Raw genomic sequence first — 24,333 nt, forward strand, 5'->3', positions numbered from 1 at the left:
TAGCGCCATATGCTAGGTATCAAAATTTGTTGATGAAGTACAAAAGTTTTTGTAATTCATCCGTAATCATTGCGTCTGAAACTGTGCCATAAAATCCGAAAATAAATACAAAAAGGTTATCGTTGTTGTGACCATGAAAGATTGAAATGCTGCAGTGCAAAGTGGGTATTAATCGTTTAAATAAATTAAAACTAGGTTATCACTATTTTCAGACCCAGCCACTCTACATAAAACTCATTCTATTTTGCAAGTAGGCTTTTAAAAAGCACTTACACGTCCCAGTATTAACCCTACCACAACTTCGGGGCAATGAATGGACCAGTGCTGAGAAGATGCAGCGCAAGAAACTCAGTCACAGAAGGTGAAGTCTATAAAAGTTTAAAAAAAGTTTTGAATCTTTTCACCTTAAGAACTCGGTTGAATGTGTGCAATATATGATTCATAGCTCGTCTCGCAGGGCTTGTATCGCGGTCGGAGATTTGTGGAATAATCTCCGGCTAAAATATGTAAGATAAGGAAGGCCTTTGTTACGCCATTGAGATAAAACGAATGATGACCCAAAAAAAGTAATTTATTGCGTCAAGAGGTTGCGTTAAATCAAATAATGTAACATACCTATATCCCATTTTTAAGTGAACTATGTACCTACAATCGGCGTCAAATACCTAGTTATCAAATTTGATAACACAACCTTATTCCAAATGTACTTCGGGTGTCACGAACTATTTAATACTGACTGTACTGTTTGAGTTCTTATGAGAATACATAAAAAGGGGATTCTTAATGTACCTGAGATACTATAATTTCGATATTAACAGTATTTGGTCTATGTGTGTGATTCGTATGCTTCAAAGTGTAAGAGTTTTGGGTCTATTTTTGAAACGAATCTTAACAAATTTCAGTTGTATATTTACCGAGTAATATTGACCGAAAACAAACGCTCAATGTTACTCGTATTAATGATCCACACCATTAACCGAATAACCAACGTTAGCATACATTAGAGTGCAGCATCACCCCACGGTCACCTGCGCTTGACCGGCAGATAATGCGTTTCCGGCGGAAGTGCCGCCATGTTGATCTGGCATTGTGCGCGCGCATGATCGATGTTACACAATCGATATGGTCACCTACGGTAGTTTTGTTTCAAGGTTATTGTTTCGGTTCTGGAGCATTCCAATTTTTATAGTCCAAAAATACGATGGAGCTAGCTACGCTCGGAGATTTCTCTACATGATCGAATCAGATATGAGATTCGTAGGAGAACCAAAGTCACTGATATAGCCCAGAGAATTGCTTAAATTACTAGCAGTGGGCGAAGTACATAGATCGCAGATCTAATAGCCGATAGGGCCAGAAAAGTTCTCGAGTGGCGACCACGGGTTGGTAAACGTAGTGTAGGCAGCCCTCCACTCGGTGGATCGAAAATCTGGTAAAGGTCGCGGGAAGCACCTGGATACAAGCAGAGCGTAGGACCAGTCTTAACAAGTCAAAAATGTTATTTATTCTAAAAAGCGCTTTTACAAGTCGTTGTTGTCCAGTGGTTGACATAATTCGGTTGAAACCACGAATCAAAAAATATCTAAAAGTTAAATCCCTTCCAGCAATGGGTTCCGGGGCATCAGCAGTGGCTGGCGAGGTCCCCGGCACAGATCTCCGGTTGCCAACCACCGGGCTGAAGTTCACCGCCAACCAGCTCCGAGCCCTCAACTCTTATGTGGACGCGCTGAATGAGGATGACCAGAAAGGTACGATAAAGAGCTAGTTACGATTCAATATTTAAAGATAAGTCTTGAAAATAAAGGGTTTATGGGTTTTTGAAGTGGCGGGAACTAGGGATAGTCTGTTGACTGTCAATCACACCGAACTGAAGTTGATCAGAAATATTATTAACATTCAAAGTATGAAGGCAAATGTTACAAAAACGATTAATTATCATTGAATCCAAGTATGACGACGATGGAGGGATTGCTCCAGAAGTCTTTTACTTTTTTGACCATCTATGTATAGGGCACGAAACGTCAAATTGGCTTTCGACTTTATGAAAAGTAAATAAGCTCCAAAATATGATGGCTATATTTCTGCCACTACTAATGGATTAATGTTGTTCTTTGTATCCAGGCCGGATGACGACTGAGATGGAAGGTGCAGTGGAGGGATTGGTCCAGAGGATCGTGGACGGAGCAGGCCAGAGGGACCCTCGCTTTAGGTGCTGCCATCTTATAGCTTTGCACAGAGGGAAGAAGGTATGATCGGTTTCTTTGTTACATTAAAAGTTGAGAGTCAAGTAAATGTGTCAATAAAGTTAATTCTATTTCAAGCTTTGCAAAGTTAGGTATTTATAGCATATTGATTTGGATATTATATGAAGCACAGTTCACACTTGGGAAAAGAAAAACTAATTTTATTTCAAATATTTAGACACGGTAGAGCTAGAAAGATTTACATAGTTCTTGAATTTCTTGTGGGGTTCTTTTGAATAGATTGCTAACTGAGTCGAAGCATCGAAGGGTAGGTGAAGAATATAGTTAGATTAAGATTTAAAGAACATTCATATTAAACGACAAGTAAATCTATATATATAAAAGAAAGTCGTGTTAGTTACTCCACTTATAACTCAAGAACGGCTGAACCGATTTAGCTGAAAATTGTCAGGGAGGTAGTTTAGAGCCAGGAGAAGGACATAGGATACTTTTTATCCCGTTCGAAATTAAAAAAAAGTCTGCTTATTTATTGCCATTAAGGCGGAACAAAGTTCGCCGGGTTAGCTAGTAATGATTATAACATGGAATGCTATCTTATTAAGGCTGAGTTGCACTACCTAACTTTGACCGTAACTATAACGATAACCGGTGTTCTTTGTATGGAGTTTGACAGATTTTTTAAAATAAGTTAAAGTCAAAGTAAGATGGTGCAACCCAGCCTTAGAATCTAAAATGTGTCCGTACGGGACGTCACATATTTATTTTAACAAGCAAACAACACATTTACCTAAATAAATGAGTAAAATTGATGAAAATGTTCACTAACTCAATATCTCTAATGAAATGGCTCCAGATTCAGCTAAAAAAACATTTTCTCTGCTCGTAAAAGTTTCGGTTGACAAGTGCTACGACAACCCGGCAATGAGAAAGTTTTATTGACCCTGGTTTTATTGCCGGAGCGAAACCACAGGATTTGAATAATGGCTCTAAAGTTGTCAGATGACTTTGGGAATAAATTGAGAAGTGTTACATTGATAAAATTAGTCCAGGGAATGAAACGAATGATTTTAAATGAATTTTAAAAAGTTTTCAGTGATTATAAGTAGGTAAAAATAAGCAAAAAAACTAACTGCGTAAAATAGAACGAATGATGAGATTAAAACAAGACAACTCAGCCTTAGTGTTCACAAATGCAGTCGGAGGCCTCAATGACAATTCTTTTGTTGGTGATATGTATTTGATGCCTCCGACTGCATTTGTGAACACTAATGCTGAGTTGTCTTGTTTTTTATCTTTTTAGTTCATTTTTACGCAGTTGGGTTTTTTGTTTATTTAATAATAAATTTTATTTTAATCTTTTTAGTTAAATAACATTAATTAATATGTACATTTTTGTAAATTATTAAATAATACTAGTGCTGAATATCTCCGTAAAATGTTCCTGACAAATAAACAGCATCATCTGCGTCATCAGATGCGTTCCCGCTCCCTGGAATACCTGGTGACCCTGGATTCCCTGCCCGTCCTGAACAGCGGCGACAACTGCCGCCTGCAGGACGGGCCCCTGGGGTACGGGAAGATCAGGCTGGCTGGCAGGGACGCTGATAAATGGGAGGAGTTCATGACACCTTCTGGGTATCTGTGCAGGTAAGAAAATGGTTTTAGAGGAGAGTAAAATGGGTTTGTGGCTTGCTGAAAATACCACCACTTATTGGCTTATTTCATAAACCCATAATGAAGAGGATGAGATGACTACCTTTCTCCTCCCTTCATTATCCTTGACTGTGAGTTTAAGGGTCTCCCTCGCCACTCAGCGACGGTCATCAAAAACCTTTAAAGGCTGGTTTAATAAAGTCCAGAGCCTCTTATCTGGACTAGAGCTTCTGCCTCTTACGGTCCTAGGTTCCTTTTAATTACCGTTCATGGTGATAATATTGGAATTTGGAACCTTTCGGAGGTGTAAGGAGTCCAGGCCCTTAATTTATTGGCATAACGATTGATGATAACCATCTTCCACATTTGTCAGTCAGAATCAAAGTGCTCCAAGTTAGGTGGAGTAACGAGCTAGTTGTCCAGAATCAGGTGGTTCAGCAGGATCTACATGGTTTTACAATGTCTGACGTAATCAAGCCAAGTTTACGGCTGTATTTACAAACGATGCTTGCTTAAGTGAAGCAGCAAATCGAACGCACAGCGTTGAATAGAGCTCTGTGATTGGTTCGTGTGTCACCCTGTGCGTCCTCGCGCACTGTGAGACCTAATAGTAATGTTTGTGAATGCGGGCGATAGTGTTATAACGAAATTAATTTGTCGGTCAGAGACAAAGTGGTGGAGCGCTGGGTGGAATTGGTGGCGCGCTGTGCGCAGGCGCGCGGGGGTGGGGGCGCGCGGGTGCTGTGCGCGCGCGCCGCCGCCCGCGCCCGCCCCTACCACTACTGCTACCTGGAGCGGGGTGAGTGTGCTGTGACGTCAGAGATGGGTGGCGTGTACTGTGACGTCAGGGACAGGTGGCGGAGCACTGAGGGAGCTGGTGAAGCGGTGTGTGCAGGCGTCTGCTTCTACCACTACTGCTACCTGGAGCGGGGTGAGTGTGACGTCAGAGACAGGTGGTGGAGCGCAGGGTGGAGCTGGTGGCGCGCTGTGCGCAGGCGCGCGGGTGCTGTGCGCGCGCGCCGCCGCCCGCCCCCGCCCCTACCATTACTGCTACCTGGAGCGGGGTGAGTGTGACGTCAGGACAGGTGGTGGAGCGCTGGGTGGAGCTGGTGGCGCGCTGTGCGCAGGCGCGCGGGTGCTGTGCGCGCGCGCCGCCGCCCGCGCCCGCCCCTACCACTACTGCTACCTGGAGCGGGGTGAGTGTGACGTCAGAGACAGCTGGTGGAGCGCTGGGTGGAGCTGGTGGCGCGCTGTGCGCATGCGCGCGGGTGCAGTGCGCGCGCGCCGCCGCCCGCGCCCGCCCCTACCACTACTGCTACCTGGAGCGGGGTGAGTGTGACGTCAGAGACAGCTGGTGGAGCGCTGGGTGGAGCTGGTGGCGCGCTGTGCGCATGCGCGCGGGTGCAGTGCGCGCGCGCCGCCGCCCGCGCCCGCCCCTACCACTACTGCTACCTGGAGCGGGGTGAGTATACTAGTGTACTGTGACGTCAGAGACAGGTGGCAAAAATTTTGGAATGTTAGGTTTTCGCAAAGTAGGTTGTTGCAAAGTTAGGTTTTCGTAAAGTTAATTTTTCGGAAAGTTAGATTTTCGTAAGTTAGGTTTTTGAAAAGTTAGGTTTTCACGAAGTTAGGTTTTCGTAAGTTACGTTTTTGTAAAGTTAGGTTTTCGTAAAGTTAGGGTTTCGGAAAGATAGGTTTTCGAAAAGTTAGGTTTTTGTAAAATTAGGGTTTCGGAAAGATAGGTTTTCGAAAAGTTAGGTTTTTGTAAAATTAGGTTTTCGTAATGATTGCAATATCAATTAAAAACAAACATTCTTGGAATCATTTCCTAATAACTTTATTAAATTGTTAAGTATTGAAATGTGTTTTTTAAAATGTGTAACAAATAAATATATTTTCTTTCTTTCTCAAAAGAAGAATTTTCAATCATAAATGAACTAGTTTTTTACGCATTGAGATGATACAACTAGCGGCAGCTAGTTATACAGCCTTTGTACAGCTCAGCGCCACAGTAGAGCTTGTTAGGCGGCGGAAACTTGCCGGGCTCTGACGAACTTCTCCTTACACTTGCTGGTTGACGCTGTACAGCTGCTATAGCATGATATAGCGTAGAATGTTATGTTGACAACTATCATCTGCATTTGCTATATTATGCAGTCATAGCTCTTGTTTTGTAGAGTTGATAACGTAGTGGTTTAGAATGTTCGTATTTTTTAAAAAGTCTGTGAATTTAGATTACCGACTAAATAAACATCAATATTTTTCAATACATTATTTTATTCAAGTTTATGACAAAATTACTGAAAAATATGACTCCAGTTGTCTTTATTAGTAAATGCATTGGACGTTCTGACTAATACTTGTAATGGTCTGTTCCAAAAGTCCCAAATCCTAATGGACTCAAGTAAGCATCTTTCTCAGTACAGAAAAAATTTCAAAAGATGAATAATAACAGCAAGTAAACATATTTTGTGTGAGTTCCTCGGATGAATAGGTTTGTATCTCTTAAATCAAATATATACATAGAGTGTTAAAATAGATGCCTTGAGGCGGTTCAGTTTGAAACAGGGATGTAACAGACATTTTTGTCCATTTTTGGATTTAATAACATGTAGTAACATACGACAATGTTTCTGACGCATATTATTGTGAACTGTGGGAAATCTGGGAACTCGTTAAAGTTGGACAGTTGATGACAGTTCATTATGTCCCAGTTACGCCGCTTGTTGAACTTACTGTGACATGTTATTGTAGTTTTGCACAACTTTTCAATTTGCTCTGAGCGATTGTAGCGAAGATAACTTTTTGATACGATCCACAATGTAAATATTATTTCAACAAATACAATAGACGGCAGTGACGGGACCCTCTGGGTGGGTGAGTAAACGAGACGTTTCTGAACTTATATTTCTGACTTGTAAGTACTTGTATTAATGATTCTCGACTAACCAAGNGGGTGGCGTGTACTGTGACGTCAGAGACTGGTGGCGGAGCACTGAGGGAGCTGGTGAAGCGGTGTGTGCAGGCGCCTGCTTCTACCACTACTGCTACCTGGAGCGGGGTGAGTGTGACGTCAGAGACAGGTGGTGTCATAACCAGCTCTTGATTCGTAGAGTTGATAACGCAGAGGTTTGGTAAAATAATCGTATTATCAAAACCTCTGTCAATTTAGATATTTACCAAATAACTAAATGTAAATATTTTTCAGTGTAAGTCTTTATTAAAACGGCGAAATCATTAAATAAGTTACCTAAGGCGTCTTTTTGTAAACGTATTATACCGAATAAAATAACGTTCTAACTAGTTATTTGTAATGTGTCTGTCCCAATAGTCTTAAGTCAGTCATCTTTCTCACACTTCAAAAGATATTATGTAATAACAGCGAGATAGGTAGGAATAACCGGCGATTATTAATAATTTTCAATTTATCGCATTTACCTTAACATATACAAAGATATTTTGTGTGAGCTCTTCGGATGAATAGGTTTGTATCTCTTACAAATACACATAGTGTGTTAAAATAGATGCCTTGAGGAGGTTTAGTATGATACAGCGATATTAACAGACTCAAAGTAGAATATATTTTTGGATTTAGTAACAAGTATTTATACGACACTGTTCCCGACGCATATTATTACGAACTGTGGGAAATCTGGAAGCTCGTTAAAGTTGGACAGTTCATTATGTCCCAGTTACGCCGCTTGTTGAACTTGCTGTCACCTGTTATTGTAGTTTTGCACAACTTTTTAATTTTCGCTGAGCAATTGTAGCGAGGAAAACTTTTTGATACGATCCACAATGTAAATATTATTTCAACAAATACAATAGACGGCAGTGACGGGACCCTCTGGGTGGGTAAACGAGACGTTTCTGAACTTATATTTCTGAGTTGTAAGTACTTGTATTAATGATTCTCGACTCTCGAGTAACCAAGGCATCATTAGGTAGGACACTGTCTACCCTTTTAGAGTAAGATTACAAGAAGAAATAAGAACGAGGCGATATTTAAAATAGGTTGCTTCAGACCAAAAAACCAAAAGCTTGACCAGGTACTTTTGAAGATGTAAAAGATTTTCTAACCGACCTTTTTTCTTTGTGCTCCAGTGTAAACGGTGATGTTAAAATTTCAACAAAGTTTTTGGTGTTATCTTTAAAGACATATTTATTTCCCTAGCAACCACCACCCAGACTAGTTCCGATCGCCGACTGGCCATAGTAGAGGGAGCAGCTTGGGTGATGGTACGGGTGGGTGGAGGTCAGGCTGAAGCCAAGCTGGTGCTCGGAGCCAGGGTGGAAGGCTGCAACGCCGCGGCTTACACCACCAGGGTGCCGTTAACGCATCCGCTGGCTATGCTGCACTATACTAGCGCTCAAGGGGTAAGGTTTTTTGACTTTAGCATCCTTCTTATTTTCCTCATCCTCCTCTTCTTCTAGTATCCTCATTTTTGCTGCTCCGCTCTCGATCAAAAACCGAAATCAATACTAGCAGCTAAAGTTGACTCATGAGTGAGTTGACCTTAGTAGCTACTCCTGAATTTACTACTCCATGTATTTTTTTTATGTATGAGACTTAGTCTTCATACCGCTCATTGGCATTCATAATTTCAGTGGGGTTGTCTTTTAAGAGAGTAATTGGAGAATGCTGTTTCATTAATTCTCTTTTCACTTCTGTTGTTTAATACTTGATACTTTTAAGTGGTTTTCCCATGCCTCCCAAGGTGTTGACACCAGCATGATGTATGTGTAATAATGAAATGCGCACTTAAGACATTATCGTATGGCATCCATAATATTAAAGTCTATAACATCCAGGGTTACTACGCAGCGGCGGTAGGCCCACCATCCTCGGTGGTGTGCGGTGAGCGGTCAGCCACCTGGCAGCTGTGGCACCCTGCATTGGAAGCGACCCTGGACGCGCACTGCTCAGACCAGTCCACTGTAGCCAGGATCGCTGGGGCCTTGAACGCGCTTATTGACAAGATGAGAGAAGGAGTGTATCAGGTATCTACTGAGTCTATTCATCCAGAGTTATTAGTAGCAGTGGGTTAGCTTTTCTCAGTAGTGTGCGGTGAGCGATCAGCGACCTGGCAGCTATGGCACCCGGCTCTGGAAGCGACCCTGGACGCGCACTGCTCAGACCAATCCACTGTAGCCAGGATCGCTGGGGCCTTGAGCGCGCTTATTGACAAGATGAGGGAGGGAGTGTATCAGGTATCTATGGAATCTATTCATCTAGGGTTCCTACGCAGCAGCAGTAGGCCCGCTTTCCTCGGTGGTGTGCGTCGAGCGCTCAGCAATCTGGCAGCTGTGGCATCCAGCATTGGAAGCGAAACTGGATGCGCACTGTAGCCAGGATCGCGGGTGCCTTGAACGCGTTCATTGATAAGATGAGGGAGGGGATTTATCAAGTATGTGTAGCCGTCAATAGGAGGTTCAGGTAGCTAGGGACGTTTAACGCGGACGAATGCTTATGGAAAAACGCCGATAGTGATGTGCCGCGTTCCCGAATCATATGGCTTACCGAGGGTAACGTCAGGTTTTTTGTGGACAGGTCCTGCCCTTCTGGCAGGGAGAACTCCACATAATAACCCACTAGCTGCTCCTGCGGTTGGTGGGTATAAAAATTTGTGTATTTTTCTGACGAAAAAAAATGTGTTCAGAAAGTTTTAAAACAGCGACTAGGCCCCCTGTCTCCGGTGGCCCAGCTATTCCTGGCTACGGAAGCGGTCAGGGTGACAGCGGGGCGGTGGGTGCTAAAAACACATGTCACTGGATAATTTTTACCTATCACTACAGTGTTGAAAAGAAGCTGGGGCTAGAAACTCAGTCACTATGCGAGTATACCGGTACATGGACCACTATGCCAGACATAGCAACTTATGATGACAGTGAACATATTATGTATTTGTCCTCCCCAGGGCACACTTCGCGTAGTAAGCCGCTACATGGCTATGTGCGCTCTACGAAGGCGCGCACACCGATGCGCCGCGTATGCGCAAACGCATGCACGTGTGTGCGTGTCAGCGCACGCGCCGCACCACCTGCTGCTCATACTGGATGAGTGAGTTTTAATTTTGAACAGATTGAAAACATTTTATTTGAGCAACTGTAAAAGGGAAACCATTTCAATGTTGATTCCTTTGTAAGAAACTTCTACGGTAAATAATTTAGATTTTTAGAAAATAAAAATCCTTTTCCGGCTCAGCGTTTTGTATAATTATGTCTTTAAAATATGCACTACCTACTAGTACTAGTCCCCTACTCGTAATACTTTGCTTAGTTTTGCATTGCAACCTTGGAAATAGACTCCTGGTGGCTGATATAGATTTTAGATAGCTCTGATTTAGACTATAAGCATCTATAAGGCTCGGCGCAAATGGGCCACCGACCACAGCCACCGGTGGCCAGCGACGGCGACGCGACTCACCACTATACAAAAAGTGTAGTGACGAGTCGCGGACACTGCTGTAGCGAGTGGCCGTCACCCGATACACGTGTGCGCGTGATGCGTCTATTATACAAAATTTAAAAAGTGTGTTAAGTCGCCGTCGCTGGCCACCGTTGGCTGTGGTCGGTGGCCCATTTGCGCCGACACTAATAATCGCTGGAGTTTTAAACCGCTGGCTAGTACTGATTTAGAACAAAATCGCTGGAAGTTTTTTTTTATCCACAACGAGGAAGCTCTTGGCCTGTATCTCACCTGATGGTAAGTGATGATCAGGCCGAAGGTGGAAGCGAGCTTCACCCGGAATCCTCAACTATGGAGGAACTGGCTATCTTACCTCTTACCTACTGCCGGAACACAACATGCTGTTAACATTGTTGTTATGGCGACAGACTTAGGTAAGATGGTGGTAGCTAGCCAGGCGGACTTAGAACAAGCCCTAACCACCAACCAAACCGAACAGAAAAATCTGCCCACTGGGAATTGAACCCGGGACCTCTGCGTCTGAAGCAGGTGGTCTTACTCTAGACCACAGAGGCGGTTAAACCATTAAAGGTTTAGGCGGTTAAAGTTCGTTCGTTCGTTCGTTTCAGCCGAAAGACGTCCACTGCTGGACAAAGGCCTCCCCCAAGGATTTCCACAAAGACCGGTCCTGCGCCGGTTGCATCCAGGTACCTCCCGCGACCTTACACGCTGCCTGCCTCAGGTTAAAGTTCACCATCTCTAATATGGTCGAGTGAAGCGATGGCTGGTTCACTCGTCATGTCTGTGAACAGGCGCTGCTTTCGGGGACTGGTCAATCCAAGTTATTCCAATTCATGTATGCGAGTCATTTCTACTAGTATTTAACTAGTAATTTGTAAGTCTAGATATTAGCACGTCACTACCTTGTTTAATATACCACGCAATATTGTATACCCATTATACACTATACAAGAATGCATGGTAAATTCAGTGAACTGCTCCTGAATCGACTACTGCTATTTTCTATTTATTTATATTAACCGGCAGACAGTGGTGACTGAGTTTTTTGCGGCGCTTCTTCGCAGCACTTGCCAAATGTTGGTCTCGAAGCGCTGGTAGGGTAAAAAGATTATGAGACATGTAGAGGCTCCTTAAGAGCAAAATGACGATTTGTAAGAACTATTTATTAGTCTAAACAATTATAAAGAAATTTTGACTTTGACTTTGACATCCCTCCATTGTAGACTAGTGTCAATCTGCCTCCGCGGCGGCGTGGCTGGTTACGTATGCGGGGTGGAGCGGGGCGCGGTGGTGCGGCGCGGGGGGCGCGACGCCGAGTGGGGCTCCGACGCTGCGTGCCTCAGGAACTGTCTGCTGCACCTTCAGAGGGCTACAGGTTTGCTAATCTTAAGAGTAGGCGCACACCGTTGATTTTTCGTCGGCCGATAGTTTAGTCGGACAGGTAATTGATCAGTATGGGCATGTATGGGAGTGCGCACACTACGCCGATTCGATTTGGCCGATTCTTTATACAGTTTATAAAATCGGGCACAACTATCGGCCAACTAAAAATCAACGGTGTGCGCCTACTCTTATAGTGTAAATAGCTTCTTAAACCATAACGGGGGAACCTTGGCCTGCATCTCACCAAATGAAAAGAGATGATCAGCCCCTTAACTACCTTCTTCTTCAGTGCCTTTACCCTTTTTTTAGGATCAGCCCTTTTTTTAAAGGAAGCCCGCAGTTATTCCTCCGTGAAATATTCTCCCTGAATAGATTGTGGCAGCCAGCGGGCTATACATTAACATGACTGCTGTAACAATTTTTGCTTTTCGAAACTTTGGAGAAGCGTTATAACCTTTTTTGTAGACCGAGGGATGAATGATTTTAAATTAGTGAGTAAGAAACATCTTTTCCCTTTCATATAGTGAATGATAATTCTATTAAATATCAGGCACCGAAGAGATACCGCCGACGCCATCGGAGTCCCTAGAAACCGTCCTCTTCAGCCGTTGGGAGAGTCTCAACCGAGAGATGAAGGCAGGCTCCGGTCCAGCGTACTCCAGGAGACAGCTGCGATACTTGTGGCGAGTGGCCAACGAGCTGGTGCGGTGCAAGAACATGGTGGTTTGTGTAAGTTCTAAGATACAACATCTGGTATGTCCCAGCTCTTGATGGCTATTTAGCTTAGAGGGTTCGAGTACAGGTAAGTATCACCAAGATATTCCATATTCTCTATAGGGTTCTCTTCAGACACTGAGAGAGTATCAACAGAGAGATGAAGGCTGGCTCCGGGTCCAGCGTACTCCAGGAGACAGCTGCGGTACCTATGGCGAGTGGCCAACGAACTAGTCCGGTGCAAGAACATGGTGGTTTGTGTAAGTTCCTAGGTACAATATTTGGCATGACACAGTCTAAATAAGGCTACCAGTTTTGTTCGGGTATCAGTTTACTTCGCAAAGAACGGAATCCCTGAAGACAGTTCTCTTCAGCCGCTGGTATAGCCTCAACTGGGAGATGAAGGCGGGCTCCGGGTCAGCGTACTCCAGGAGACAGCTGCGATACTTGTGGCGAGTGGCCAACGAGCTGGTGCGCTGCAAGAACATGGTGGTTTGTGTAAGTTCCTAGGTACTATATCTGGCAAGACGCAGCCTGGATAAGGCTACCAGTCTGGTTTGGGTATCAGTTTACTTCGCAAAGAACGGAATCCCTGGAGACAGTTCTCTTCAGCCGCTGGTATAGCCTCAACTGGGAGATGAAGGCGGGCTCCGGGTCAGCGTACTCCATGAGACAGCTGCGATACTTGTGGCGAGTGGCCAACGAGCTGGTGCGCTGCAAGAACATGGTGGTTTGTGTAAGTTCTAAGATACAACATCTGGTATGTCCCAGCTCTTGATAGCTATTTGGCTTAGAGGGTTCGAGTACAGGTAAGTATTTATTTATTTAAAGACTTTATTGCACACACAACAATGTTCTGTACAAAAAGGCGAGCTTAATGCCATACGTCATCATCAGTATCATCAAGAGATTCCATAATCTCCAGAGGGTTCTATTCGGCCACTGAGAGAGTCTCAACAGAGAGATGAAGGCTGGCTCCAGGTTGGCGTACTCCAGGAGACAGCTGCGGTACTTGTGGCGAGTGGCCAACGAGCTGGTGCGCTGCAAGAACATGGTGGTTTGTGTAAGTTCCTAGGTACAATATTTGGCATGACACAGTCTAAATAAGGCTACCAGTTTTGTTCGGGTATCAGTTTACTTTGCAAAGAACGGAATCCCTGAAGACAGTTCTCTTCAGCCGCTGGTATAGCCTCAACTGGGAGATGAAGGCGGGCTCCGGGTCAGCGTACTCCAGGAGACAGCTGTGATACTTGTGGCGACTGGCCAATGAGCTGATGCGGTGCAAGAACATGGTGGTTTGCGTAAGTAACAAGGTGCAATATCTGGTATGAACCATTTCCCAATGGCATGGTGGTTTGGGTATAGGCAGTTCTTAATAGCCTGGTGGTTAGGACTACTTCACCAATAGATATTCCTGACTCCGTGGGAATCCCAGGAGATGGTCCTGTTCAGCCGTTGGGAGAACCAACAGGGAGATGAAGCCGGGTTTCGGTCCAAAGTACTACAGGAGACAGCTGCTGGTGGTTCGGATACAGTACGCATGTCTTCTATTTATTAGACTCGTGGATAGTCGTTGAGGAATAACTCCTTTTATTAATACCTTTCTCAAGACATTATGCCACAAATAATCATGATCCATCTCCAAATGTTTCAATGTATTTCCTTATTCCATGATATTCTCAATTATCAGGAAAGCCACAGCAACTTCCGCGCCAACCTGATCCAAGCAACGGCTCCGGGTGATGAGCCCATAGAGGAGCTGATTCACATCCTCGCCATCGCTCTGGACCAGGCTCGAGACCTTTACTTGAACACCTTACAATACAGAAGCTTGGGCGAGTTCGACAGGGAACTGTTTCAGTACAGGTACTATTTCTGCTGTTTGTTATATTCATCTCACCGTGACAGAAACATACTTCCGTGCTTCTGCATTAAAATTTATTGTAACAGCTCACAGGATGAGTTCTCATCTCATCATCTCAGTCCATGCCTATATTTCTCTCTGAAGATTAGTTTTACCTTGGTTTTTCATATTTCATCCGCTCAGCTCTAAAGGACATTTGGGAAGTCAATCCTTGACGGCGAACTCCTATTATTTCTGATTAACTGTTGCGGGTCCAACGTTAGTTTAACTTCCCATGGGACATGCTTGGCTTTCACTGGTTTTTATTGACGTAACATGAAGCTGTAGGTCCAGAGAAGGGAACGAGAATAGTCCTAGGCAGGATATCTTGATGAGAGAGACCATTTGGCCTTTAAATTCGAGCCTGCTACCCCAACATTATGCAGGGTTGCGTACAATAAAAGCATCTGATATCAGATTAAACAAAATCAAAACCGCTAAGAAAGTTCCCTACAATTTTATAAGAGCTGAGGAAGCCAACAAAGAATAAACTTCCTTGCAAATCCACTTTATTCTTGAACTTACTTAATAAAAACTTTTCTAAATTGCATAATAAAAGTTCAACGCAGGCCGTTAGTGACCGTTATTTTCACATTTATGCCATAAGGTTCTGTACTATTATTATGGTTTTTAGAATACATGAGAAGTATCAACTGTAACGGTAAAAAGATCATGTAACCCTGAGGCACTACGATAGCAGAGATATACTTTTGTATTCAGGTTTACTTCTAAACAAAACAAAATATTCTTCAGTGTCCTGGGATACCTAATATTTAACCAAAATGCCATTATTTCAAGGTCAAAAAAGTGGAACAAGCTCAAAGAATACTATGACGCGTCATCAGCTTGCCTGATAGACGCGGTCCGAAGAGACCCCGACCTCCGAAGAGAAGACCTGAAAGACCCCCTCAACATCATGAAGAACATCCTCCACTGGCTACACAAAGGGGCGAAAGACGATAAAAAGTACTTGGGACCAGTTCTAAAGCCATATTTGGATGGTCTTTTCACAAGTTCTTTGGAGAACTCCTGGTTTTTGGAAGACTTTGACGCGAAATGCTGTGAGAAGGAGTTTGAGGGGCTGAAGGAGTATTGCGTGGGGGTACATGATGGGAATATTGAGCCATGTATGGGGTTGCTGGATGCAGCGAAGAGAATGGCGTGGGCTAAGGCAATGGTGGACTTTGTGGACCGGTTTCGGCATGTTGGTGAGTAGTCATTTGTTTTAATGGTTTTCTTCATTATACAACTAGATACATACATATTAACTCGTATTACGTGAACATGGTAAAAAGTACCGGTATAACTTTTCATGGTCATAATATTAAATACGCTATAATTTATAGGATACATTTAATCTAAATCTACATAGACAAGGTCACTGGCAAAAAACTGGTTCTTAAATAAATAAGCCCAAACCAATACAAACGAATATGTTCAATATTTGTATTGTGGGATCAAACCTTCGACCTTTGCCATAGTAATCCGGTAACCACCCGGTGACCCATCAGTCCAGTAAACAAATACTCTCACATTATAGAACCTCTTTTATTCCCAAACAATAGTAATAGGACCCGCATGTCACAACACCAGGGAACTACTACGAAACGCTGTATACTAGTTTCGGGTCTATCTGTCACTGTCGCTCATGCTGTCATCTCGCTTTGCGTGAAAGAGATGGCAACATTCGAAACTTCGGATAGCGTTTTTCGGAGTAACCTACAGAATACATGAGCATCAGCTATATTCCATCTAATGTAATTTGATAACCATCAATAGACCTATGGTATTGTGTGGGGGGTCAAAGGGTATGTATTAATAGCTATAATGTGATGATGTGGTATCAGCCTTCTTAATTAGTAGTATAATTACTCGCAATTGAAAGGCTTTGTATCTTTTAGTGGAATAATGGATGTTGGATATGGGGAATTCGGGGTAGACTCCAAATTTAGATTTCTATGAAAGTGACACATAAATGAACATAATTTTATACATACGAGTTTACTTTTTCAAATGAGTCATATTAAAAACACTCAACTTCAATCTTGTAACGATTATGAAATTGTACTTACTGTACTGGAGCGCCTAGTAATAAAAGAACTTTCTTGAAAAACCTAAACTTTAATTCAAATGCATTTTTCTATTCCCTTTTCGTTTCAGTCATTTTATGACAAGCCTATGGTAGACTCTCCAGCATAGGGGTTAATTTCGAAAACATTTTAAAATATTTTCTATATCCCTTTCCCACTTGAAAAGATTCCATAGTGAGTGACAGCGACGCATCCCAACTTCATCGAACTCGTTTTCCAGAGTAGGCCTTCTTCTAAATGGATCAACATTTCCACGAGTTTTGCATAATATGACGTTAACTTTTAAACTATAGCCAGTGTAAGTAGAGCTATGAGTATAGTTCGCGTGGAGTGATTTAGGGAAAGGCAGTGAAGTCGGCAGGTCAAGTGAGGCTGGTCAAAAGTTAATTCCGTTTGAGGCTGCGGTTTTAGACGTAGAGTCGCTGGACGTGATGGTGGATAGTTTTAAACGGACTTAAAATATTTTGGACATGCTTATTTTTGATAAAAATAATGGGATCGTATTAGTTTTTTGCTAATAAAGCGGCGCCACTTTGACATGAGATACATACTTTGATTTCTTTTCTATTAAACGTTTTGGGACTTACTGATTTGGTGAATCTCTCGCTTCAGCAAGCGAGAGTTTTTCCGTTTCTTATCAGAATTGTATGCCTATCCCCCGTCATGTTCCTTTCCTACGCGAAATTCGTAACAAAAATAATAGGGTAGACGAATGTTGGTAGGTATATTATAGTCCTTCACTTAGGCTGAGTTGCACCATCTTACTTTAACTTTAACAAACGTCAAAAATCTGTCAATCTCCATAAAAAAACACTGTTATAGTACAGTCAAAGTTAGGTGGTGCAACTCAGCCTTAACTTTAACTTATTAACGTTAACTATTTTATGGATCTTTGTTAAGGTTAGGCTGTCAAATCCAGTCACACTCTACATTGGTGCCTTAAAGTTGGTGAGTGTGGAGACCGGCGACTTGCAAATCTGTAAAATTTGATACAGTGTCCTGTCGGGCTCCCCTCTATCCTTTAGTTTATCCACTAGTTTTATACAAGTTTTGTTGGGTCTCATACAATTTTCATGGACGTAAAAAATTGCTTAAAGTTTTTGTGACAACCCAGAACAATCTTAATAAGGCCATAGACCACAAACTATAGGTACTTAAAAGAAAATGCTTCGTTCGTTCGTTCGTTTCAGCTAAATAACGCCCACAGCTGGTCAAAGGCCTCCCCTGAAGATATTTTCGTTATGGAAAATTCTTCATTAAAGTTGCAATTGAATCTTCAGTCGTTGGATTAAGACATTATTATGCGTGATTTAATAACTATTAAGACAAACTAACACGGTGGATTTCAGTTTATTAAAAAAATTCTAACCCTTTAAGCATCGCACTAAGTAAACAAGTTCTAACTAAAATACTAACGTTATTTTAGTCTTTAATTTCCGTTAGTGAGAGACCTAATCAAAAAGTAAATGAGATTCTAGAATGTCTGTAAGTTAATTAAGTTCATAGCTGAAGTAGAACGGTATGTATAGTATAGATACTCCGAAACGCTATACAGGGTGAAATTGAAATCTTTGGCATCCTTTTAAAACAAAACTCTCGTGATGAGATGAGACAAATCCAATGAGTGAAATTGCCACTAATTAAAAACTTTGTAACTACAACCGTTTTAAACTCTTTGTAAGAGTACTAGCGATACGCCCCTGCTTCGCACAGGTACAATGTTATTATCATACTTAAAAACCTTCCTCTTGAATAAAAAATCCGCCTCAAAATCCGTTGAATAATTTTTAAATATTGAAGTAAGCATACATAGGGACAGACAGTGGAAAGCGACTTTGTTTTATACTATGGAATGATAACAATAATTAGTTTCAGGTATATCTGTAAAAAAATAGCACTTTTCTCCTTCTACAGTACACTCAACTAAAATAAACATTCCGAATATCAAGCGAGGTTAAGCTGTAAATATAAATGATCACAAAGGATAATAATGATGAGAAAATTAATAGCTAGTTCATAATTTCGAGTACATTTTGCTTGAAGTGCATTGTTCAGTCGGACAGCGTAGCTAATAACAGCTGCGAATCAATTACCCGGTGAACTCATTTGTGCGATTGTGTCGGTTCACTATTGTCCTTTGATGAACACAGTTTGACCGACCAGAAAATTGTACGGTTTCATCTGACGAGAAATTGTAGTTCATTTCAATTATGATGAGACAAAGTTCCAAAGTCATTTTACTAAGTTTGAGAGAGAATTTAGTAAAACTTTAACAAATCCCCGATAGCCTTTCTTTGTTTTATTTAGAGCCACTCGTAACACAAGCATATTTAGTTTAACCCAAGGGTTTAACGGGAGTATTACTAAATTGTATTTGCCTAGTATTCTTAATTTTTTTGTAGTAAAATGCTTATTAATTTTAAGTGTGACAAAATTACTACCCTGATATTCACATTAAAAATCGTGTTCATGGAGAGAAAATATTTACAAATATCTACATTCCTGATTTCTGATATTAAAGAACAGTTACAGATTTCTGAGTAAAAGTAGGTATGTTAAACTCCATAAATATGTAGGTAGAGGCGTTGTACGAGTATTATGATAGAAGATACAATAATCCTCACAAACTACAAACTAAATACCCAACCACAGCCCGTTCAACGTGCAAAATTTATCAAAACCGCCGTCCATCTGCCGCTAGAAAAGTTTTAAACGTTCGCAAAGTACGTGACCTTTCACCGGCTCGCTCGGATCATTATAGAGCGCGAACGCTTCGTATTCGTTCACAAAACGTTTTAATTTTAACTACGAATAACTGTACAGTATTAAAAGAAGACATTTGATACTCCAATGTTCTTACTACTGTGTATTCACAGTTCTTGGCACGGACTCAGAAAGTGCTGTAATAGTTTGGATAAGAAAATTTTGCTGCACCTTTTGCGCTGTTTGTACAATTTGAAGAAGCTATCATTTCAGGTATATTTTGTAGTTAAATAGTTTGCTTGCGAAATCAGCTCAGTACTTATCTATTTAAATTGGCAACAGTTTGAGTGACATTATCAGAATTCGTTTTATAGCGTTGCATGCTGGTACTTGTTTTTACGAGAACTCTTAATTTAACTGCCACGTTATATCTACAGTAACTGAGTTTTATTTGGTGTTATAAATATTCAAACACCTACATGTTTATGCAATGAAATGAAAGATGTATTCGTATATGGTAGGATTCATCTTTACAGAGACAGTGGACGTACGTGTAAAGGTGAGTATAGATTACAGCATTTCTATGTAATGTAATTTTCTTACAAATGGTAAAATACAGTTACAATGTAAGACGTTTGGTACGTGAAAGGGTTAATACTAGAACATTTCATACAGCGGCTTGTTGTTCTGTTACTGTAAATGTTCTCTTAGGCCCAGAACACACGGTGAAACGCAATAAAATTGCTACTTTACTCACCTTATGAACGCTTTTTAAAAGCCTAAAAGCAGAAAAAAAAACAGTATTTTCAAATTGAATCATAACTGATATAGATGATATGGCGGGATTAACGTTTTATACAGAATTATTAATAGTACCTACTAGTTAGTGGAGTCTATTCATTAACCAGATAGAAAATATTTTCATAGACCATTAAGCGAATATACATAGACTATGATCTATCTTCATATTTCACTAAAAGACTGCGCAGTTTCGTAGGCTTTAATGGCTGGCGTAAAGTGCACAACTTAATATAATATTGCTTAAGTTTTTCTCTGTTTCTCATTTTTTATATTTTCTTTTAATTAGTTAGGTACTAAAACTTTTTTAGGCTGATGTACAAAAAAAAAACACTATGTACGAGTAAAATGTAGGCAAGAAGATATTGTTCAGTTAGTACTTACAAAAAACAAAAAAGCCTTGGGGTGTGGGGCTTTTTAAATTAGATTAAAAACATTTGGGGAAAAGCTACTGTTGCGAAGGAAACAATAACTTTCCGTTTCAATTCAAGTTGTACAGTCGTAAGAACATCGGGCTCTACATTTTCGTTGCAAAATCGAACTTAACACAACTCCATAAGATACTACAGTTTTCAGCTGTTACATTCCGGTCCAACACTCGGTAATAGGAAATCCTGGAATAACAATATCGTTACTTCGGGATTCGGAACGAGTCCAGGCAATTAGCGGTCCCGTCCAGGGACTTCCGGCGGGTTCCGCTCGTTTCGACGAAATATTTTGGATTTTATAGTCAGGCCAGTTTTATCCGAGTGCCTTTATCTGAATTTTCTATTAAAACTAACAACAACAAAACAAAGACAAAATATACGAGTAAAACGTATTAGTATAGTAGGGAGAGTTCGGTATATTGTACCGCCGGGTAAATTGTACCACCCTCATATTTCGTAAAGTATTTATTGAATGGCTGTAATTGCAACACTCAGCGATACACAACTAAAATCAATTAATATCGGCCATGTGGTTTTTGCCGTGACAACAAACACGTGTGTTTTATTTTCAAAAGTATTTTTTCATTGTTTTCAAGTAACTTTTGACAATACATGTTTAGTTTGTAATTTTGTTAAATTTAATCACAGGGTGTTTCTAATATATTATTTAGAAGCGTAAATTAGTGTGGATTACAATTATTTGAAACATTTTTCGGTATTTATAAGCTATATTTTTTACCGATTTTTTAAAAGCACTATCACCTAGTCGGCTAAATTGTACCACATCAAGTTGTATGGAACTTTACCAAAGGATTTTGAAATTTTTTTTAGTAAATCATATTTTGAAGTTATAATAGCGTAGTTATGTTTGACTAACAATAAATGAAAGCAAAAGACTGGCAAAGTAGATTAGGTACAAGTGTGCGTTACGATAATTGGAATTACAAAACTTGTACTCAAAATCGTGATAACGTGTAAAACAATATCGATTGTCTATGTTATTAACTACTGTTCCTTTTCGTTTCCTAATTTGTTAAGAATGTATCGTATAATATTTTGCCATAGTTTTTTTATAGGCTTGAAATTTATTGAAATCCAATTTAGTAACCCTGTGGTACAAATTATCGAACCGGTTGGCTAAATTGGACCGAAGCTCTGAACTCGTACTTTGTTGATTTGTGCTAAATATACAACAATCATGTTAATTAATACTTATGAAATAGTAAGTTGAATAATGTATCTTTTATTATATACCATGGACATTAGCAAAAACAAAAGAAAACTATGTGTAAAATGGGATTGAAAAAAACTGGTCCAAATTAGCGGACTCTCCCTTATACATCGTCATCCTTAGTAGGTATAGAATCTAGAAACACGTTAATGGAAAACATTAGGTAAAACCAATTTTGGTCGACAGGTCTGCTGATAATTGGTTTAGCATGGTGTTATACTCTTTTTCGTTCAGTTAAGGTTAAAATGAATTATAGTTATTATGTACCTACGTTTGTTTGATAAAGGTTCTTCTTAATCAACATGAGCTTTTTCAAAATTCCGTGCAAGCAAATACGTCCATTCATATAGCGTAGTACCTATCAAACTTCTAGCATAAGTAATAGATTTAAGTTACAGTCCATTGTACAAACACATTTAACTTAATTTTCCAAGTCCTTAGTGATGAGAATTAACCTTTATTTGGTTTCAAAGAGTCTGAAACTTCAATGTTTCAGTATCCTTTTATTTAAGAGATAAGAACTCAATTGACGAGCTGTATTGCCCATCTTCACTTGAAGGGGTTCCCATTGTTTATCCTCAATGAGACGATGGAAACATTTTGGCTCTCCAAAGGTTTTTTCACTGAATAAAGGTTGCTATTTATTAAAGAAAAGGATAACTTATAAACGTTTTATGGAGTAATAATAATTCGTTTATTACATTTTTGTATTGAACAAAATGAAATTAGGTGTAAAGGTTGTATGACTAGACTTAGATTATTATTTACGATAGTTGAAGCTTAAAGGTGAAGGTCGCGGGAAGTACCTGGATGGTGGACCGGTCGTTATGGAAAGCCTTGGGGGAGACCTTTGTCCAGCAGTGGACGTCATTTGGCTGAAACGAACGAAAGCTTAGTCTTTATGATATAGGCCCTTTTCAGGGCGCAACCCCCTCCCAATTTTATGACTACCTAATTTTTTTTTAAAGAAAGAAAGAAAAACATTTATTTGGTTCCAACTTAAAATATAACAATAGACATTTTGACACCACCAGTCAATTGACGTACTTTTTAAAACTATCAAAACGAAACTCTCCCATAGATTTTGTATGGCACAAGCAAGTGACGTCACTATTTTGTCAACTCAATTAAACTACTATTTTCAATTACAATGCTAACAAAAATCGTAATTTACAGGTAATTTAAAATTAATTAAGTTTTTAAGACCAGAATGAAGGGTCTTTTTTAAAAAGTTGCGGTTTCGAATTATTGGGCTATGATGTCAAACTGTCTATTGGTCTACCACCACTTTGAGGCTCATATATGTAGAGAGAAGCAGTGGTAACGAAACTCTGTGTTTGTAATACCAGTGCCTCTACCATGAGTTTACCTACCGAGCATCTCGCTATCGAGGGCGTAAAAAAATGTATGGCAAATTGTACAGCGCCTCTAGCGGTTAGTAGCTGAACCACAGCAAAACTAAAAACACTACCATGAGTTCATCTCAAATCGTTAGGTAAAAAACCTATCTAATTGAATACGATAGCGACTAAAGTTTTTCAAAGATGTCATCGAAAAATACCTTAGCTGTCACAGTAACGTAACTCACTGGCTTATTGACGTGTGAAAAGCAAAATAAAATTGTGGTTTTAGGTCATTTTAGGTGTTTTCTTTATTAAATTATGTCGGAAAGAAGTTTATTACGATGGAACATGTTATCAGCATGTGGGACCCTGACTCTTAGCAGGAGGGATAAGGTGGAAGCCAAGCTGCGGCTTGCGAGGAGGTGTGTGCTGGCTGCCTTTAGCACAGCCCTGGTGGGAGATCACAGGTAAATAAAGACCTTTATTTAATCTAGCTTGCTCGAGAATTGGCTCTAACAGGAGAGACTAGGGGAAGAGCAGCGAGTTTCCCTTAGCACTGCCTTGGTGGGAGTCCACGATTAAATTTAGGACTTGGTCTAATCTAGCTCAGTATAGAATAGGCTCTAATAGGCAGCAGGAGGATAAAGATGGAAGCCAAACTGCGGCTAGCGAGGAGGTGTGTGTTGGCTGCCTTTAGCACAGCCCTGGTGGGAGACCACAGGTAAATGAAGTCCTTCGTATATTCTACTTGATTCTAGGATGTATTTGTCTAGTCTAGCTCAGTTCAGCTCGGACCCTGACTCTTAGCAGGAGGGATAAGGTGGAAGCCAAGCTGCGGCTTGCGAGGAGGTGTGTGCTGGCTGCCTTTAGCACAGCCCTGGTGGGAGATCACAGGTAAATAAAGACCTTTATTTAATCTAGCTTGCTCGAGAATTGGCTCTAACAGGAGAGACTAGGGGAAGAGCAGCGAGTTTCCCTTAGCACTGCCTTGGTGGGAGTCCACGATTAAATTTAGGACTTGGTCTAATCTAGCTCAGTATAGAATAGGCTCTAATAGGCAGCAGGAGGATAAAGATGGAAGCCAAACTGCGGCTAGCGAGGAGGTGTGTGTTGGCTGCCTTTAGCACAGCCCTGGTGGGAGACCACAGGTAAATGAAGTCCTTCGTATATTCTACTTGATTCTAGGATGTATTTGTCTAGTCTAGCTCAGTTCAGCTCGGACCCTGACTCTTAGCAGGAGGGATAAGGTGGAAGCCAAGCTGCGGCTTGCGAGGAGGTGTGTGCTGGCTGCCTTTAGCACAGCCCTGGTGGGAGATCACAGGTAAATAAAGACCTTTATTTAATCTAGCTTGCTCGAGAATTGGCTCTAACAGGAGAGACTAGGGGAAGAGCAGCGAGTTTCCCTTAGCACTGCCTTGGTGGGAGTCCACGATTAAATTTAGGACTTGGTCTA

At 41.0% G+C, this 24,333-nt stretch overlaps 1 protein-coding gene across 1 annotated transcript in view; it reads left to right on the forward strand.

Moving 5' to 3' along the window:
• The first annotated feature begins 294 nt into the window (after positions 1-294).
• The window catches only part of LOC114361719 (uncharacterized), a 33,201-nt gene continuing 9,162 nt past the window's right edge, over positions 295-24,333 (forward strand). The window contains exons 1-17 of the mRNA XM_028316861.1: positions 295-361; positions 1,605-1,748; positions 2,122-2,246; positions 3,679-3,851; positions 4,523-4,799; positions 5,070-5,319; positions 8,032-8,234; positions 8,670-8,858; positions 8,949-9,068; positions 9,776-9,918; positions 11,511-11,662; positions 12,221-12,399; positions 14,075-14,250; positions 15,086-15,502; positions 23,261-23,347; positions 23,691-23,774; positions 24,091-24,201. Coding sequence (XP_028172662.1) covers positions 310-361; positions 1,605-1,748; positions 2,122-2,246; positions 3,679-3,851; positions 4,523-4,799; positions 5,070-5,319; positions 8,032-8,234; positions 8,670-8,858; positions 8,949-9,068; positions 9,776-9,918; positions 11,511-11,662; positions 12,221-12,399; positions 14,075-14,250; positions 15,086-15,502; positions 23,261-23,347; positions 23,691-23,774; positions 24,091-24,201 — 2,882 coding nt within the window. The 5' untranslated portion in view covers positions 295-309. The remainder of the gene's footprint in view (positions 362-1,604; positions 1,749-2,121; positions 2,247-3,678; positions 3,852-4,522; positions 4,800-5,069; positions 5,320-8,031; positions 8,235-8,669; positions 8,859-8,948; positions 9,069-9,775; positions 9,919-11,510; positions 11,663-12,220; positions 12,400-14,074; positions 14,251-15,085; positions 15,503-23,260; positions 23,348-23,690; positions 23,775-24,090; positions 24,202-24,333) is intronic.

Source organism: Ostrinia furnacalis, unplaced genomic scaffold (genome assembly GCF_004193835.3).
Source record: "Ostrinia furnacalis isolate ACB-3 unplaced genomic scaffold, ASM419383v2 OfSCF5941, whole genome shotgun sequence".
Classification (NCBI taxonomy): domain Eukaryota; kingdom Metazoa; phylum Arthropoda; class Insecta; order Lepidoptera; family Crambidae; genus Ostrinia; species Ostrinia furnacalis.